General features: G+C 46.0%; 1 protein-coding gene across 5 annotated transcripts in view; it reads left to right on the top strand.

Annotated features, from left to right (window-relative positions):
- Positions 1–18,608, top strand: part of PLEKHH1 (pleckstrin homology, MyTH4 and FERM domain containing H1) — a 56,796-nt gene that overhangs the window by 6,776 nt on the left and 31,412 nt on the right. For all 5 annotated transcript variants that reach the window (XR_009210194.1, XM_032135046.2, XM_032135042.2 and 2 more), the window contains exons 2-4: positions 1,952–2,111; positions 16,224–16,286; positions 17,688–17,837. Coding sequence is in view for 4 of the 5 variants with exons in the window: in XM_032135046.2 (XP_031990937.1) it covers positions 1,986–2,111; positions 16,224–16,286; positions 17,688–17,837 (339 nt within the window). In the remaining variant the exon portion in view is untranslated. The remainder of the gene's footprint in view (positions 1–1,951; positions 2,112–16,223; positions 16,287–17,687; positions 17,838–18,608) is intronic.

Here is an 18,608-nt window from a genome sequence, read left to right as displayed (position 1 = left end):
TGTTTCACAGGTTGTTGTAAGGATTAAAGAGGCAACACATGCCTGGCACACAATAAAGACTCAATAAGCAATAGCTACTTGTAGTGTATGATGGGAGAAAAATACGAATAAAAGTCACATGCGAGGGGAGAAGCACTATTGGTGATTAGCCCATCAAACAGAGGCTAACTTTGCACTGTGGTAGTATCTGGCAACAGTACAGGAGGTAGCTGGGTTTTCTGAGGCCATGTGACTCCTGAGGAAGGAAAAGGGGATTTTGAAAAGCAACAAATTTTTATTATGGAAAATTCCAGGCATATATTCAAGTAGAGAGATCATATAAAGAACTCCCATATACCCCTCAACCAGCTTCAAAAATTATCTACATTTTACTAATCCTATTTCGTATATCTCCTCCTCTACTTACCTCTTACCATGAAGTATTTTAAAACAAATCCCAGATATTATTTAACCTGTATATCATAAAAATTTCTAACAGATGACATTTAAAAAGATTATCGGCCAGGTGCAGTGGCTGACACCTGTAATCCCAGCACTTTGAGAGGTTGAGGCAGGTGGATCACTTGAGGCCAGGAGTTCAAGACCAGCCTGGCCAACACAGTGAATCCCCATCTCTACTAAAAATACAAAAAATTAGCCAGGCTTGGTGGTGCATGCCTATAATCCAGCTACTCAGGAGGCTGAGGCATGAGAATCGCTTGAAGCCAGGAGGCAGAGGTTGTAGTGAGCCAAGATTGCACCATTGCACTCCAGCATGGCTGGCAGAGTGAGACTCTCCCTCAAAAAAAAAAAAAAATTATCACCCTAAAAAATTAATAATTATTCCTTAAAATTGTTGACTACTAGGGTGACCATGTGTCATGGTTTGGGACGGACCAAATTTATACTTTTTGGCAAGCATCATTCATCATAATGCCCTAGAAGGGGGAGTTGAAAAATCCTGATGATGGATGTGTCTCCCAGGCTCACTCTGCCTGCATCCCTCTCTCATGCACACTCATGCATCCTTCTTCTTCCTTTTCTCATCCTCCATCCAGTGTTTTTTCTCTAAATATGTCCAGGAGGCATCTGAGTGAATTCCCCTGGCTGGACATACTATAGGTGTCTACTTGATTTGTTCTGAATTTGTACAAATTTTTTTCCCAAAGACTTGTAGCTTTCTCCAGAGGTTGCAGCAAAATATCTAGCAGTTTTCTGGTTTGCATCTTAGAACCTGAAGGAAATGGTGAGAATCTGTTCCAAAGTGGGATGGATGATTCGATGATAATAATGGACACAATCCCATCTAAATAGAAGATTGTCAAGGACATTCAAAGCATTATATTTTATTTCCATTTTTTTCTCATCTAACATCTTATATAGGTGAAATAGAATAAGAAATAAACTGGGAACCGGGGTTCTGCCTCTAATTAGCTATGTGACCTTGGATGCATCTGTTACCCACTTTAAGCCTTCCCTAAACACATCCCTCCCACTTTTCCCAGCTCCCATTCCCATTTATCTGCATGTCATTTGGCAACTATGACTACATTGTAATTAGATTTTCCTAAGAGTTCCTTGAAAAACACAAAGACAAGGAGTTTCTCTTAGTTCTGTTTGCATCTCCATTGCAGAGTACAGGGTCAGGCATATAAGTAGCTGTTTAACGGATAAGTTTGTTGTGTGGATAATTGAAAAACAAATGAGCCCTACTTTTCACTTCTGTCCAGATGAGACTAGGTTCTCCTTAAGGTTTCTCAGGTTTCGCGGTTTCCTGAGGCGCTAAGCTAACTTACAATGGAGCGGGACACACTGAGCTGAGGAAGGCAGGGAGGGACCCTGGGGATCAGTGACCGATTCTCTTCCCCAGCCCTGTTTTCTCTGTCCTTTGGTCCCCTCCCGTTCTTTCCCCCACAGAACTCTTCCTCACATGCTTATTTATCTTTTCCTTTTTCTGCATGCTGGTTCTTAGGGCTCCCCGGAATAATCCAGAAGTCGATTCCATCATGGCAGAACTCAAGGTGGACGCGCCGGCCAGTGTAGACTGGCAGAAACGCTGCCTGACCCTGGAAACCCAGCTTTTCCGGTTCCGCCTACAGGCCAGCAAGATAAGGGAGCTGCTGGCTGACAAGGTGAGTCCCGCAGAGCAGGGAGCTGCCTCTCCACACGCAGAGGTTTATGGCAGGGAGGGCCGTGTGAGAGAGGGAGAGTTGCGGAAAGTCAACTTTCAGTAAGATGCTTTTCCCCATATGCAAAATGAAACCCAAGGTAGTTTAAGACCAAAGTCCGAGCAGTTTACTAAGCTGTTATCTTGCTTGAGTCTTTGCTCGCTCATTAAGGCACACCAAAGACATGCTGCCGATCTTCTCGGTCCCCCATCACTTCCGGAGTCACCTGTGGCTGCAGCGGAGAGGTTCTATTACTCCCTTAACATTTCTTTCTCAGTGTGGGGAAAGACAGTGTTTCGGGAGAAAACAGAAATCTCTACCCCTCCTCTCACCCTTTGTTAAACAAATGAGCTACAGGAGGTGTTCTGCTTTCCTGGTAAGAAGGACACAGGCTTTGGAGCCAGACCTAACTTGGCTCTGCCACTTACTGGCTAGATGACCCTGGGCAAATCCCTTCACCGCTAAGGCAAAAAAACACAAATGTCTACTTCTAAGAGTTATTTTGAGAATTAGATCACATATGTAAAGGTCCTGACATAGAAGAGGTCTTAAATGGGAATAATTATTTTATTTACAGGTTTGGGTGGGCTGGTCTGGGAAACTGACCACCTTTCCTAATGTTTCTGTGGGAAGATAACATTCTATTTTATTTTATTTTATTTTATTTTATTTATTCATTTATTGAGATGGAGTTTCGCTCTTGTTGCCCAGGCTGGAGTGCAATGGCACCATCTCAGCTTGCCACAATCTCCGCCTCCTGGGTTCAAGTGATTCCCCTGCCTCAGCCTCCCGAATAGCTGGGACTACAGGCATGCGCCACCACGCCGGGCTAATTTTGTATTATTAGTAGAGACGTGGTTTCTCCATGTTGGTCAGGCTGGTCTCGAACTCCCAACCTCAGGTGATCCTCACCTCAGGTGATCACCTCGGCCTCTTGAAGTGCTGGGATTACAGACATGAGCCACTGCGCTCGGCTGGAAGATACATTCTAAACTGCTAACTTTCAGAGGCATTCTGGAGCATAACCCATCTACAGAGTGAAGACCTGCACTTAAAATTAAGTGAACCCATCATTATATGTATAGTTTTGTTTATAGTATCCATCTGCTTAGCAAACAATTCTTTCATAAGTACAAAGGGAATATTCAACTCACCCCTCTCCAAATAATGTCAAAGTCTCAATTAGTAAAGCCCAAGTGGATGACCTGTTTTATTGATAGCTGGAGTCCAGCAGGACAAATCAGTGGCATCACCATGGCTAAGGGGAGTGGTCCTGGACTAGTCTGGACTAGAACTCTTGAACCTTGGGTCTGTTGGCATTGTTGTCTCCTAACTCAGACTTTGCAAAACAGAGATGCGCAGGGCTCCTGCCAGGTACTGCCAAGAGAAAGGAATGAATATACATCAGGAAAGGGCAGCAGACCTCAGACAGTGATTCTCAAAGTGTGGTCAGAACCGTTTGGCCAGAACCACCTAGAGTGCTTGTTAAGCATGCATATTCTTGGGTCCCACCCCAGTCCTCTCAATTGAAGTCTCCTGGGGGGTTGCTAATAATCTGCATGTTTAACAAGCTCCCAGAAAATCATTCTGTACACTATGAAGTTTGAGAATCCTGCCTTAAGCTATGGTATTGGGGGAGGGACAAGAAGGAAGGAAAGGATAAGTAGGGATTGACTCAGCCAGGCAGTCTGAGATATAACTCAGAGGGAAGAGACTTCTGTTTCTAGTAACATGGACAACAAAATAACAAACAAAAAAAACCCCACTATGAATCACCTGGAAATACTGGGTTAAATATTTAAAATATTCATGTAAATGCAGAGCTGAGCACAGAAAAAAGTAAGAAAAGTCCTCAGGTAACAAAATGAAGAGGGTAAAGCCACAGTGGTACTCGACTCTGACAGCTGATTGAGGGGCAGGTGGTATGTGGCTGGCCTCCCTAGAGTAACGTAAGGTTTGAAGTTAGAGTTTTTTAAATATCGGCCGGGCGCGGTGGCTCACGCTTGTAATCCCAGCACTTTGGGAGGCTGAGGCGGGCGGATCACGAGGTCAGGAGATCGAGACCACGATGAAACCCTGTCTCTACTAAAAATACAAAAAATTAGCCGGGCGTGGTGGCGGGCGCCTGTAGTCCCAGCTACTCGGAGAGGCTGAGGCAGGAGAATGGCGTGAACCCGGGAGGCGGAGCTTGCAGTGAGCCGAGATTGCGCCACTGCACTCCAGCCTGGGCGACAGAGCGAGACTCCGTCTCAAAAAAAAAAAAAAAAAAAAAAGAGTTTTAATATCGGTGGGGCTAGAAATGAGGACTGGCCAGCTGGAGGTTGGAGCTGAAACAGACTTCCGCATAAAGTCAGGACTATTATTTCTTTTGATTAGTGTCAGTATGAACAAAATTTAAAAATAAAAAATGGTCAGGAATATTAAAGGGCTTACCCTAAATAACAGGGTAGACAAGGAAAGGAAAATCATTCACTGGCACAGGAGATGACAATAGCTTCTCAGACTTAGTTAAGGCTCTAGGTAGAAAAACAAGAATAGAGTCTCCCCTGAGAACCTGATGATAATGCTGGTTTAATGTTAGGATTTATACTACCTGTGTGGTTTGGGAAACCCAAGTTCTGGGCCAGTGATACCCCTGGGGAGCCTGGTAGGGACAGAAACAAAACCTCTCTGGAGACACAAGACCTCAATTCAGATCACACAGGATCCACACAGAAAAAAAGCCTTAATGAAGAGGAATATATAATCAAAAATGACTAAACACTTGAGGAAATAATCTACAATGAGTGAGTATCCACATACACAAAAAACAATTAGACTAGATCCCCAACAACTTCTAATAATGGAACTGTTGGCAAGAGACTATGAAATAAATGAGTTCAAAAGTTTTGAAGACGTAACAAAGAAATTGAAAGCATAAGACAAGAACAAGACACTACCTAAAAAGATCAGGTAGACTTGAAAACTAAATAGAACTTTTAGAAGCAAAAGTGTTTTCATTGAAATTAAAATGTATTAATGGATAGATTAAACGTCAGATTAGGCACCATGGAAGATAGACTTAATGGACAGGAAGACAGACCTAAGGAAATCATCCAGAATGCTGCCTACAGAAATAAAGATACAGCAGCTGAGACCTGGATGTTAGAATGACAAGGTCCTATATCCATCAAATGAGATTCCATGAAAAGATAGTGGCTGAAAAGTTTCCAAACTTGATGAAAGATGTGAAACCTCAGATTCAGGAAACAGAATGAGTCTAACCAGGGTAAGTTTTTAAAAATCACAGTTTGCTTAGATCATTGTTTGGCTGCTGTAAGAAAGAACCCCAAATAACAATGGCTTAAACCAGGCTGATATTTCTTTCTTTCTCATGTAACCTTCCAGACATAAGCAATCAAGCTTTAGGGTGATGGTCTCTGAATATTTGAAGATGGGTCACCTGATAAGTCACATTCCAACCCCTTCCCTTTAAGTTAGTGACTCAGAGGTTTCATACCTTTCTTCTGCTGATATCCCACTGGCCAGATCTTATTCACATGGTTATACCCAGCTACAAAGAAGGTTTGCACATTTCTACAAACAGAAATGTAGTCTTTATTCTGAATAACTATGCGCTCAGCTAAAAGTTGGGGGTTCTATTTATATGAGAAAGAAAGAGAGGATAGATAATAGGGAAAAACCAGCAGTCTTTAAGTCTAGACTAATAGGAGGGATAACAAATAGAAACAGAGTATGCATACCTCAAATCAGTAGAGAGAGGAAATGAAAAAAGGAAAGTCTATTAAATACAGATAGGGACAAGAAAATAGTGTATCAAAAAAAGGAGTAAACAGAAAGGACAAATGAAGTGGCAGAAATAAATCCAAATATATCGGTCATAAGGTGACATACATATTGCAGCACTGATGTATGAAAATTTGGAAACACTCTAAATGTCCATCAACAGAGTGGTGGATAAACATATTCAGTGTATTTGTACAGTGGAATACTACATTGCAATTAAAAATGAATCAAGTAGAACTACATTTGTAAGATCAGTAAATCTCAAAAATCAGCATTGAATAAAAAACATCTGAAGGATATATACAGTATCATACAGTTTATGTACTTCTAAAAACCTTCAAAGACAGTACTAATTGTTGTTTCTCATCCCAGATCCATGCTCATGGATTTTATATATTTGGGAATAAGCACATGATTTCAATTGAACAAAAGCTGTGTTGCTAAAAAAAAAAAAAAAAGTTGAAAACACTGTCTTAGATTACAACAGTTAGAACCATTTAATGGCTAACCTGGGGGTTGCAAAGTCAGATGCTTACAGGTAAGCTAGATAAGTGAAGAGAGCCAGGTGGATTCTGGGAGAACATGAGGGGACGTGCTGAAGCCACTTATTGCCATAAGAAAATGTAACCCCAGGTATTTTTACCATATACAAATGAGGTAAAAATATAAAAACAACCAAGTGTAGGGTCAATGCCAGGGGGAAGGGGGTAAAATTGGAGAGAATTACGCAGGGCTTCAACTGTATCTGTCATGGTCCATTTCTTGAAGACAAACATCAGAAGCAGATGTGACAAAAATTAAGGGTTAACAAAGCTGAATGGTGGATATATGGTTTTTTGGGATTTTTTTTAGACAAAGTGACAAGTGACAGGCAGATACATGTGTTTTTTGTTTTGTTTTGTTTTTGTTTTTGAGACAAAGTTTCTCTCTTGTTGCCCAGGCTGGAGTGCAATGGCCCATTGCAACCTCCCCATCCCGGGTTCAAGCGATTCTCCTGCCTTAGCCTCCTGAGTAGCTGGGATTACAGGCGTGTGCCACCATGCCCGGCTAATTTTGTATTTTTAGTAGAGATGGGGTTTCTCCATTTTGGTCAGGCTGGTCTTGAACTCCCATCCTCAGGTGATCTGCCCGCCTCGGCCTCCCAAAGTGCTGGGATTACAGGCGTGAGCCACCACGCCCAGCCAGCAGATACATGTTTTTAAAAAATTATTCTCATCAGGCATGGTGGTTCATGCCTGTAGTCCCAGTGACTTAGAGGCCAAGGTGGGAGGATTGTTTAAGCCAAGGACTTTGAGGCTGCAGTGAGCTGTGATCACACTACACTCCAGCCTGGGTGACACAGCAAAATCCTGTCTCAAAGGATATATATATATATTTTCTCTACATGTTTCTGTTTGCCTAAAGTATTTCATAATAAATGTTTTAGAGTGCCTGTCTACCCTATTCCTCAGGGGCCAACAGAGAGACTGGAAAGCCTTAACCACATTATAAACACCATACCTTCTACAGCCTCTGGAGTCTGGGTAAACTGAACTTTCATAATATTGACACCTTCTTGTCTTCAAGTCTGTCTCTGATCCTCATGTAACCAGAATGCCCTCACATGGAAATGTTAGGGGTGCATAGTGTGATGAGTCAAGAAAGGGGAAAGGCATAGACATGGGAGGAACAGCTGGGCATGTGGGAGGGAAGAGGGGAGAGACATAGATCTGGACTAGGGACCATGGGGTGGGAGACTTAAGTAAAGAAAAGGGCTGGGACCTGAGCCCAACACTGGACCTCTTGGCAGGAAATCTTAAGGCCACAAACACCATGTTAGTCAATGTCAGGATTGTGTCTGTCTTCTGCAATCATCCCTAAACCAGTAAGACAGGTCCAGCAATTCATGAGATGCTTTCCTTAGCAGAGCCAAGACAAGTTATAGATCACAGGAAGAGATGCCTTGGGTTTCTTAGGAGAGCTCCTGCTGGGGCCAAGAATCATGGCCAGTTCCTACCCGCACTGGGAGGAGCCATGTCAGTTGAGTCTCTGGCCGGCCCTGCCACCCACCTGCTCCCCTACCTCTCTACACAGCTGGCCCTGGGACATTACATGGGCTGATGACTGCAGGCTGCTCACTGCTGGCTATCCTGCAGGGTGAGCAAATACTGGGTGCTTCCCTGGGGGACCATCTCTGCTTAGGATCAGACCTGCCTGTGGGCTGCGGAGGCTTGGAAGAATGCCCTTCTTCCTACCTTGACACAGCCTACTTGCACCTGACTCCCTCGTACAAAACTGTCGTTCTAGTCAGGGAATAATCTGTGCTAAAAAGAATTTTTTTTAAAAAGCAGAAACATCAAGGCTCTTAGATAATCCCTCACCTAAGGGAGAGAGAGCTGGATGAAGGGAGAGGACAGTCGAGACTGTGCCTTTGCTGTTACACCTCTGGGTCTGGTGTGCTATTGCCATGGTCACCCAGCCTGCCTGGGCCACCCCATTCTGGAGGCAGGTTAGCCATGGGTTCCCTTTCCTTCCAGTAGAGGAGGCTGAGGGAGTGGCTGATGACTTGAGATTCACATCTCGCCCTGCTCTGCTCACATCATTTTCCCTAGCTGTCTTTCTTGGCCTGCTGGAGAAGCCACAAAGGCTATTCAGATCAATTTAAAAATCGATACTGTTCTGAGAGGCCACATAAATGGATATTAAAATGTGATTCTTCCTTGGACTTTTTCATTCTTGCTAAACCTGTTTCTCAGTTATCCTATCAGAAAAGTGGGAGTATAGTATCTATCCACAAAAGAGCTTTGTAGGAATTATAATTATGAATACATGGCATCAATATTAGAACTAATACAAGGCTTTTTTTTACTCCCTATCTGCTTCTTTGTGCCAAAAGGGCTTTGAGTGTATTAACAAAAGAAGAAATAGGCCAGGAGTGGTGGCTCACGCCTATAATCCCAACACTTTGGGAGGCCGAGGTGGGCAGATCACCTGAGGTCGGGAGTTTGTGACCAGCCTGACCAACATGGAGAAACCCCGTCTCTACTAAAAATACAAAATTAGCCAGGCATGGTGGCGCATGCCTGTAATCCCAGCTACTCCAGAGGCTGAGGCAGGAGAATCGCTTGAAACCAGGAGGCAGAGGTTGCGGTGAGCCAAGATTGTGCCATTGCACTCCAGCTTGGGCGACAAGAGCAAAACTCCATCTCAAAAAAAAAAAAAGAAGAAATAATGTGACAAAACATTATTCTTTTTGTAGCTTAAAAACTTCTAACTGAAGCAACGTTTACCAAGTCCAGTTCCAGTGCAACCATGTGTACTTTCGCTCTGTCACAATCGCTTGCCAGTTTCACCAGCCAAGGTTTTGGAGTATAACTCAGTTTTCGATCTACCTACCAAAAATTTGTAGTTCAGAAATTTTTCTGAGTGGGTAAATGGTTCCGTTCACTCCCCTTAAGCAAGAGAACAATGGATGTTGCTCCTCCACCTCATATGGATTATACAGAGGCAGCAGTTCAGCTTAAGTGCCAGTTTCACAACATATGGGTAGCCCAGAAAAACATATCCTAAAATATCTCATACTTTGTGACAAGGCCAGGTACCATAAAAGGAGAATACAAGGATGAGTTGGAAGTATGTTGAAGTTTGCATAAAATCATCATGGAATGGGTCTTAGCAGGTCTCTGTGCTCACAGATCTGATTTGTTTTGGGAGAAGATGCCTTCTAGGGCTTTTATTCTGTGGTGTGTGTGTGTGTGTGTGTGTGTGTGTGTGTGTGTGTGTGTGTGTAAAAGAGAGATTTTTATTTATTTATTTATTTATTTTTTTTTGAGACAGAGTCTCACTTTGTCACCCAGGCTGGAGTGCAATGGTGTGATCTCAGCTCACTGCAACCTGTACCTCCCAGGTTCAAGAGATTCTCCTGCCTTACCCTCCTGAGTAGCTGGGATTACAGCCACGTGCCACCACGCCCAGCTAATTTTTGTATTTTTAGTAGCAACGGGGTTTCACCATGTTGGCCAGGCTGGTCTTGAACTCCAGACCTCAAGTGATCTGCCTACCTCGGCCTCCCAAAGTGCTGGGATTACAGGTGTGAGCCACTGCTCCCGGCCTTAAATTGTTTTTCTAACCCCCTATTTTATTATAAGGCTGCCCTCCTCACCATAGTATTTCTCAGGAACCATATATGGATGAGTTCTGTAGTGCTGGCGAACCATTTGAGAAGGGATGCTGATGGGGCTACGGCTCCAGGCTGCATCTCTGAAGGAGTCAGCTTTGTTTTGCATTCTGTGGCCAGGCTACTGTTTCTTACAGTGTGGTCTGTGGACCACCACTTTCATCCACAAGCACTTTCTTTATAAGCACTTTCTGGAGCTATGTCTCTGACTTGCTAAAGAAAAGCTCTGTGGGCAGATCCCAGGAATCTGCATGGTGACAAAGCCCACATGTGATTCTTATGCCCTTGAAAGTCTCTCCTGCAACTAACCTCTGCCATGGCCTTACCTCGGGCCCCATTCAGCTGTCTTTCCAGTGGATCCCTGGAGCCCCATGTAGCCCACAGACAAGGCTTGGAGCCCTTTCTCTTCCCAGCTCCACATTCGTGTATTTTATGTATTTGGGAATAAGCATATGATTTTAATTGAACAAAAGATCTGTTGCTAAAAAAAAAAAAAAAATTGAAAACCATTGTCTTAATATTTTTTATTTTTTAAAATAAAAAGTCTCACTCTGTTGCCCAAGCTGGAGTGCAGTGGCACCATCTCGGCTCACTGCTACCTCTGCCCCCCAGGCTCAAGCAATCCTCCCACCTTAGCCTCCCGAGTAGGTGGGACCACAGGTGCACACCACCATGCCTGGCTGATTTTTGTATTTTTAGTAGAGACAAGGTTTCAACATGTTGTCCAGGCTGGTCTCAAAGTCCTGAGCTCAAGTGATCCACCCGCCTCAGCCTCCCAAAGTGTTTGGATTACAGGTGTGCACCACCACACCCAGCCAAAACAATTGTCTTTGATAACAACAGAGTTAGAACAATTTAATGGCTAAACTGGGGATTGCAAACTCAAATGTCTGCAGTTAATTTAGATAGATGAGACAATGAAGAGAGTGAGAGGTTCTAGGAAAATGTGAGGGGAAGGGCTGAAGCCACTTACTGCTATAGAAAATAGAAAATATAATGCTAGTGTGGCCAGATCTTTTGATTTTTTAAGAGAAGATGGAAACAAGATGTATATGGAATCTGGATTTTTACGTGACATGTGAGATTTGTATGTGAGAGGCAGTGTAGTGTAGTGGCTGACAGCATGTGCTCTGGAGCCAGTCTACTTGAGTTTGAATTCTGGCTTTGAATCTTAGTAACTGTGTGACCTTAGGCAAGTTACCTTACCTCTCTGTTTTAGTTTCCTGATCCACACAATAGGGATACTAATAGTACCTGCCTTCTGGGGTTGTTATGAAATGTAAATGAGTTAATGCATGTACAGTGCTTATGACAGTGGCCCTGTTTAGCTACATAAGTGTAGCCTAAATGTCCTACATGTATATACACACAGCCCTACACAGACCAAGTGGTCCTGTTTAGCTATATACATATAGGCTAAATGCCCACAACACAGTGTAGGTCTTACAGGACACTCTTTAAGTTAATAGTGGGCAACCTCTGGCTTAAACCCATTCTTTCTGTAGGTGAATCCTAAGTAGTCCGATCATATAATCTATCACCTAAAGCAGGACACTCTGGAGAGAAAGTGAAAGGAGGCTCTATTACTAGTCATGCTGAGACAACAGGTGAGCATCACACTGTCCCGGCCACACTGGTCTCCCTGCTCCTAAGTGCCATCTTTGTGTAGGAAAAAAACCAACAAGCAGCTTTTACCTATAAATTTCTGAATGCCAGGCCATGCACATGTGCTTTACATGGGGCAGCTTGTAGAATTTTCACAGCGATCCTAGAAGGTGTCATTACTCTTTTGTTTTTCTTTAACTGATGAGGAAACTGAGGCACAGAGAGGTTAAGGAATTTGTCTAAAGCCACACTGTGGTGGAGTCAGTGAGGTTCCAGTGCCTTACCTCTTAGCTGTGCTGTTCTCTCCCGTGGGTGTAAGGCAGCGGTAATAATGTTGAACCTCTCACACCTGTAATCCCAGCACTTGGGGAGGCCCAGGCAGGCGAATCACATGAGGCCAGGAGTTCGAAACCAGCCTGACCAGCATGGAGAAACCCCATCTCTACTAAAAATACCAAAATTAGCCAGGCGTGGTGGTGCACGTCTGTAATCCCAGCTACTTGGGAGGCTGAGGCACGAGAATCACTTGAACCTGGGAGGCGGAGGTTACAGTGAGCTGGGATTGGCCACTCCAGCCTGGGCGACACAGTGAGATTCTGTCTAAAAAAAAAAAAAAAAACAATGTTGAACCCTTTTCTCAAAGGGATCATTGAGACCAGGATGGTGTGGCTCTTGGTTCAGGCCACTGCTGGGCACAGCAGGACTGTGCTGGGAGTACAGGAGAGTCCCAGGTGCTCCTGCCACCATGGCCTGGTATTTCACAGCATCTCACAGCATGTGACAAGGAGCTGCACACTTGGGGGTTAAATACCAGATTGGTGCCAAGTGCACTTCATCAGGTTGCTGCAGCCAGTTCTAGGGCAGCTTATGAGTCTTATGTGCAGCTGGTGAAAGTAGATCCCTGTCAGCCACCTAAACCTGACACCTCCTTGGCTGGCATATTACGCCAGACCCACACACTGAAAGGACAGCTGAGGACATGGTCCTAGAGAACCCTGGAACAGCCAAATAAGGGTGCCCACCTGTAGCACCAGCTTTGCAGAGCTCCAGGTGTGGCCTTTAAGCAAGGGTGAAGAAGAAAGATCTGCCCTCGTGAAAAGTGTTGATGCTGGGGCTAAAGTGTTCAAACACTAGTTTTAGAGAAAAAAGAATACTGCAACATAAAAGTGAATATGAAATGCTTTGAGTGTCAAGTGTCCTTGCAGGGTGGATAAGAAGGACTGGCCAGGTGCGGTGGCTCACGCCTGTAATTCCAGCCCTTTGGGAGGCTGAGGCGGGGGGATCACGAGGTCAGGAGATCGAGACCATCTTGGCTAACACAGTGAAACCCCATCTCTACTAAAAATACAAAAAATTAGCGGGATGTGGTGGCGGGCGCCTGTAGTCCCAGCCACTCGGGAGGCTGAGGCAGGAGAATAGCGTGAACCTGAACCTGGGAGGCGGAGCTTGCAGTGAGCCAAGATCGCACCACTGCACTCCAGCCTGGGCGACAGAGCAAGACTCTGTCTCCAAAAAAAAAAAAAAAAGGACTGGGAGACTCGGCAGTAATGAGGACCACCTGGCAGTGACAGAGGGTGACCCAGGGCTGGGAGGATACCCCAGGGGAGACCCCAGGCTCTGAAAGGTGCCTTGCCATTCCATCTGCTTCAGTAATAGCATGTGCATGGGATAGATAATAAAATACGGAGGGGAAAAAATGCTCGCTGTGTTGTCAATAACAGAGCGATTTCTGGTTCTGACCAATGTCATTGACTTATCAAATGCCTCCATGGGAGGTAAGACCCAAGTTTATCCTTTACTGCACCTTGGTCCCCATTTGCAAAAGAGCAAGACAAGTTTTTCCATCAGAGGAAGTCAGAAAATATCAGCCAATCATTTCAGAATGTCACAAATATGAGTTATCATTTCCAATGGAAAGCCTATGCCTTCTTCTGAGCTACAGAGCAGATTAGTTAGGTCTCAATAGTCCTGCTGAAGTGCAACCTAGGAAACTTATTGAGGGTCCAGGGCCTTCCCATTCAGTATTTCATTTTCTTCTTGAAAAAGAAAATGCTCCTCATCATCGCATTCATTAGATTATTTCTGTGTGGGTAAAAAACCCCCCAAAAACCCAACTCTGGCTAGCTCAAGCAAACGGGATTTATTAGAAGGATCCTGGGGCAGCTCACAGAACTGAAGGAACTATCCAGCAATCATGACTTGATGAGGTTTGTGCACCTTCTCCAGGGCACCTCCCTGGCTCCAGCCTCTGATCTCTTGATTCCAGATTCCTGGAGAGAGAGAACCTGGCTGGCCCAGTTAGGTCTGGTGTCAAAGAGGGAAGGGTTATGCAGTACCAACACTGGGGGCCACACTATGTATCAACCAACCCCCCACCACCAAGGAGAATTCCTTTTGCACTGGGCAGCCACCCCTATAAACATAATATTGATTTATGCTGTGCTGTTATCTGCCCCGTGGCTGCATAGCAACTGTGTGAAGGTCAAGGAACTCCTCTGGGACAGGCCTGAGGACTGACTTAGGACAGTCCATCTGGCTCAAACCAATGCCCAAAACTGACCAGAACCAACGCACCCACTCAGCTTCCATCGAGAGGTTTGAGTAGTGTTACTAACCCCAAGAGAGGAAGGAAAGAAGGGATGTGGGCATCCTTGGCTTGAACACGTGAATTCCTGTCACAGGGGGCCCTATCCATGGGAGCACCAGAGCATTTTTGTCCCATATGGGTTGTAAGTCTTGAGTTTTACTCGGGATCTTCAGATGAGCATAACTCTAACTCTCTGTCCAAGGGAATGTGCCCTGAAAGCATCTGTGTCTCCCCAGTCCCAGAAAGGAGAAAAAAATGGATGAGGGAAGGCCACCCTGAGCAAAGAGGTCCCCCACGTTCCCAAACACGAACTGCTGCTCCTGTGTAACTTTCCTCTCACTGTCTAGCAGCAGGCTGGGGGGGTCCTGCTCATCCACCTTTTAATTAAGGAAAGCAGAATTTCAGCTGAGAGATTGGGAAAGCGAGAAGGATCAATTAGTTCACTGGTAAATATCAGCTAGGGTCCAGGCTGAAGGGAGAAGTTTGAGTAGCCAGAGAAGAGGCCAAATCCTTAGAGAGGAGGTTAGGCTGGAACTTGGGAAGTGAGGGGCACTGGGCCTATCCAGCCTGGTGGAAGATGCGGCTGAGATGCAACGCCTCTGGGACATGTATGATACGTATGTGTTACTCTGGGGCAAGGCAGGCTGGGGAAGGAAGCATCGGCCCCAGCTAGGCTGTGGCACATGGTGTTAGACACGAGAGCAGGATGCATGAATTTGCTCTGCTTCTGCGGGTCCTCCATGTGATGATGTACAGTTGGGCAGCACACGGTGGTGCCCTAGCAGGGGGAGAATGGGAGCTGACATCCAACGCACACTTCACTTGCCAAGCCACAAGCTTGAGAAGCTGCAAAGAGATGCCATGAACGCTGTGGGCTCGTGAGCAGCTCTTCAGTCTTCAGCTTAGGTCTGGTCCCTGAAGAGCCTCCACGTGCAAGAACTTCAGTCCCTTTGCTTGGGCCACTTGGTGTAATTTCCAGAATTTCCATGCTCCTCAGCCCTGAGTGACACGCCTCTACTGGCAGCAAGACAGAATTTTTACGTTTTTAAATTTTTTTTTGAGACAGGACCTTGCTCTGTCACCCAGGCTGGAGTGCAGTGGTGCCATCTCAGCTCACTACAGCCTCAACCTCCCAGGCTCCAGTGATCCACCTGCCTCAGCCTCCCAAGTAGCTGGGACTACAGGCACACACCACCACGCCCAGCTAATTAAAAAAGAAAAATTTTAGTAGAGATGAGGTCTTGATATGTTGCCCAGGCTGGTCTCGAACTCCAGGGCTCAAGTGATCTTCCCGCCTTAGGCTCCCAAAGTGCTGGGATTACAGCCATCCCAGCTCGCAAGATAGAATTTTGAAAAATGTATTTTGAGCCTCTCTTTCTCTTTCTAGTTCTTTAAGATTCAAGAACTCAAATAAGGTGATAGCCCTGAAGCACTTACAGGCAGAGGTGCCCTCGACTGTGGGTGAGGAGGTATTCGTCCCCAGCCAGTGCGATATTCTGAGTGGGGTGAAATGTTCTCTATCGATGACACAGGGTGGGCCCTATGGGAGCAGCAGCATGGCCCCGCCTTCGACCCAATGCTGAGAGGAAAGGGGCCTCAGGAAGGGGAGACCGAAGCCAGGACAGGGCGGGATACTCAGGAAGAATGACGGTGGAGCTGCTGCCCTCCCCGGACACCCTCCGTCAGGACAAAAGAGCTGGGCCTCCACTCCCTCAGCAGAGAGGACAGCAGCCACGGGTTCTTCACCTGCCCCACGAACTCAGGATTAGGGAGCTGAGAGTTGCCTTGAAAATCTTTACCCTGACACTCTTGAGCCACTTGAGATGGGCACTTGAAGCCTGGCCTGTGTGCAGTGTGTGCACAGTTCTCTAAAGTGGCCTTGATGCCGTGTTCACAGTAGGGACATGGCACCTACATCTCCCTTTTCTCTCTGGCCGAGCAGATGCAGGAGCTGGAGCAGAGGCTGCTGGAGGCAGAGCAGAGAGCAGAGAACGCTGAGACCCAGGTAACCAGGGGAGGGGATCGGCGGGAATATGCAGGGGAATGACCGTCGGCCCTTCCAGGCCCTTCCCATGGACACAGGTGGACACACACATCACCAGTAGTGCTGTGTTATACCTGAACAAATGAGTGTGCATGGAGCTTTCTGTGGGAGTAGAGTCTCTGGGTAAAGATCAGTGTAGCAAGTGGGTATAGTAGTCCAAATAGGCTAGACTATGCTATGGTAACAAATTAAGTCTGAAGTCTCAGTGGTTTATCACATTTAGTTCTCACTCATGGAACCTGTCCATTGAGGGTTAGCCAGTGATTCCGCTTCCACAGTCACTCAGGAATCCAGGTGAAAGGAGGCTTGCCTATCTTATAGCTGGACCACTTGGAATGCGCAGCCTTCTTGGTTGCCATGGCAAGGAAAGAAAGCTGGATGTATTTTTTATTAGAGATAGGGTCTTGCTTTGTTGCCCAGGCTGGTCTCAAACTGCTGGGCTCAAGCTATCCACCCACCTCAGCCTCTCAAAATGCTGGGATTACAGGCGTGAGCCACCGCACCTGGCCTTATTTATTTATTTATTTATTTTATTTTTTTAATAGAGACAGGGTCTCACTATTTGCCCAGGCTGGTCTCAAACTCCTGGGGTTTAAGCAATCCTCCTGCCTCAACCTCCCAAAGTGCTGGGATTACAGGTGTGAGCCACCACACCCACCCTGCACGAGCTTTTAAATACTTAAGCCCAGCCAGGTGTGGCAGTATGCACCTATGGTCCCAGCTACTTGGGAGGCTGAGGCTAGAGGATCCCTTGAGCTCAGGAGTTTGAATCTAGCCTGGGCAATAGAGCAAGATCTTGTCTGTTTTAAAAAAATTTTAAATAAATAAATATATACATACATACATACTTGAGTCCAGAAATGATGCACCATTTCCACTTGGACCCCATTGGTTGGATCAATGACATGGCTCCATCTAGCTGCAGAAGGGTTGAGAAATGTGGGTCAGCACATGGCTGTGCAGTGAACAGTAAATATCGCTACCACAGTGGGGTTGGGACAGTTGCTCTCCTAGGCTGTTTGTCCTGCCCAGCTCATTCCTCCTGGGATCCACAGAGGTCAATGGCACAAGACCCAGCTGCTTTTTCCACTCATCGTCTCCTCTGCCCTCCTCTTACCCATCTCTCCACTACTAACCATGACCTAGAGTAGCCAAAACGAGTTTCTTCTTTGTCAGTCCTTCTTTTGCTCAGATTGGAACTTTATAAATGATCATTGAATTAATTGGCTCAGACTGCCCTGGGTAAGGGCTGTGCCTGGGAGTCACAGCCTGGGGCATCAGAGGGTGTCCCACCCACGTTACTGGCCACTGCACACCCCGTGTGAGTGATGGGAGACACTATGAGATCATTGTACTTTTCAGGTGGGTGTCATGGAAGAGAAGGTAAAACTATCCAATCTGAAGAATGTGGACTCTGAGGGGAGCCTGCACCGGAAATACCAAGAATTGCTGAAAGCCATAAAGGGCAAAGATGAGCTCATCAGCCAGCTGGAGGCTCAGCTGGAGAAGCAGGTAAGGGCTCATGCACAAGGGAGCACCATGCCCTCTTCGACATCTGTACCGCTGGCCCCCAGCCTCCTGAGCTGCTCCGCTCAAGCCCTCGAGTGCGGGGGAACTCGCTCCCTCCTGAGCCTATTCTTTTTTTTTGAGACGGAGTCTGGCTCTGTCACCCAGGCTGGAGTGCAGTGGCGCAATCTCGGCTCACTGCAAGCTCCGCCTCCCGGGTTCACACCATTCTCCTGCCTCAGCCTGAGCCTATTCTTTTATGTGATAATTTAATTATAGGAAGGCCTGTTCCTCCCACATCTGCTCATTAGAAGCCAGGCAGGGGTTAGAGTAGAGAAAGGAGCTTGGAGGCAGACTGATCTGGGTGTGAAGCCCACCTCTAGCACCTGCTGCCTCTGACAGTGGGCAAAGTGTTTAAGTCACTGGTTCTTATTTTACACATTTATAAAAGAAGGGTGGAAACACCTCATAGAGCTGCTGGGAGAGGCAACCCGTGTGACCTGTGCCTAGTGTCAGGCACGTGGTCAGTACTTGGTAAGGAGAGCTTTTCTTTCTCCATTCTCGCCTTGTTGTGCCCTGCCAAGATGAGATACTTGATACTTGGCTGTAGTGTGATCAGAGCTGCACAGAGCTGGATGGTCAGTCGTGGCCAGCTGGTTGCCCAAAGTTTCTCAATGAAGCTGAAGAGGCAGAGACCAAAGTTGTCGCCTCCTCAGAAAACCAGGGTCTTCCCTCCTGAGCACATGGGAGGCCAGGAGAGGCCACTGCCCGGCATTT

This window comes from Hylobates moloch, unplaced genomic scaffold (assembly GCF_009828535.3).
Source record: "Hylobates moloch isolate HMO894 unplaced genomic scaffold, HMol_V3 SCAFFOLD_16, whole genome shotgun sequence".
Lineage (NCBI taxonomy): Eukaryota > Metazoa > Chordata > Mammalia > Primates > Hylobatidae > Hylobates > Hylobates moloch.
The sequence above is the reverse complement of the archived record's forward strand: the minus strand, read 5'-3'. Positions and strand labels throughout refer to the sequence as shown.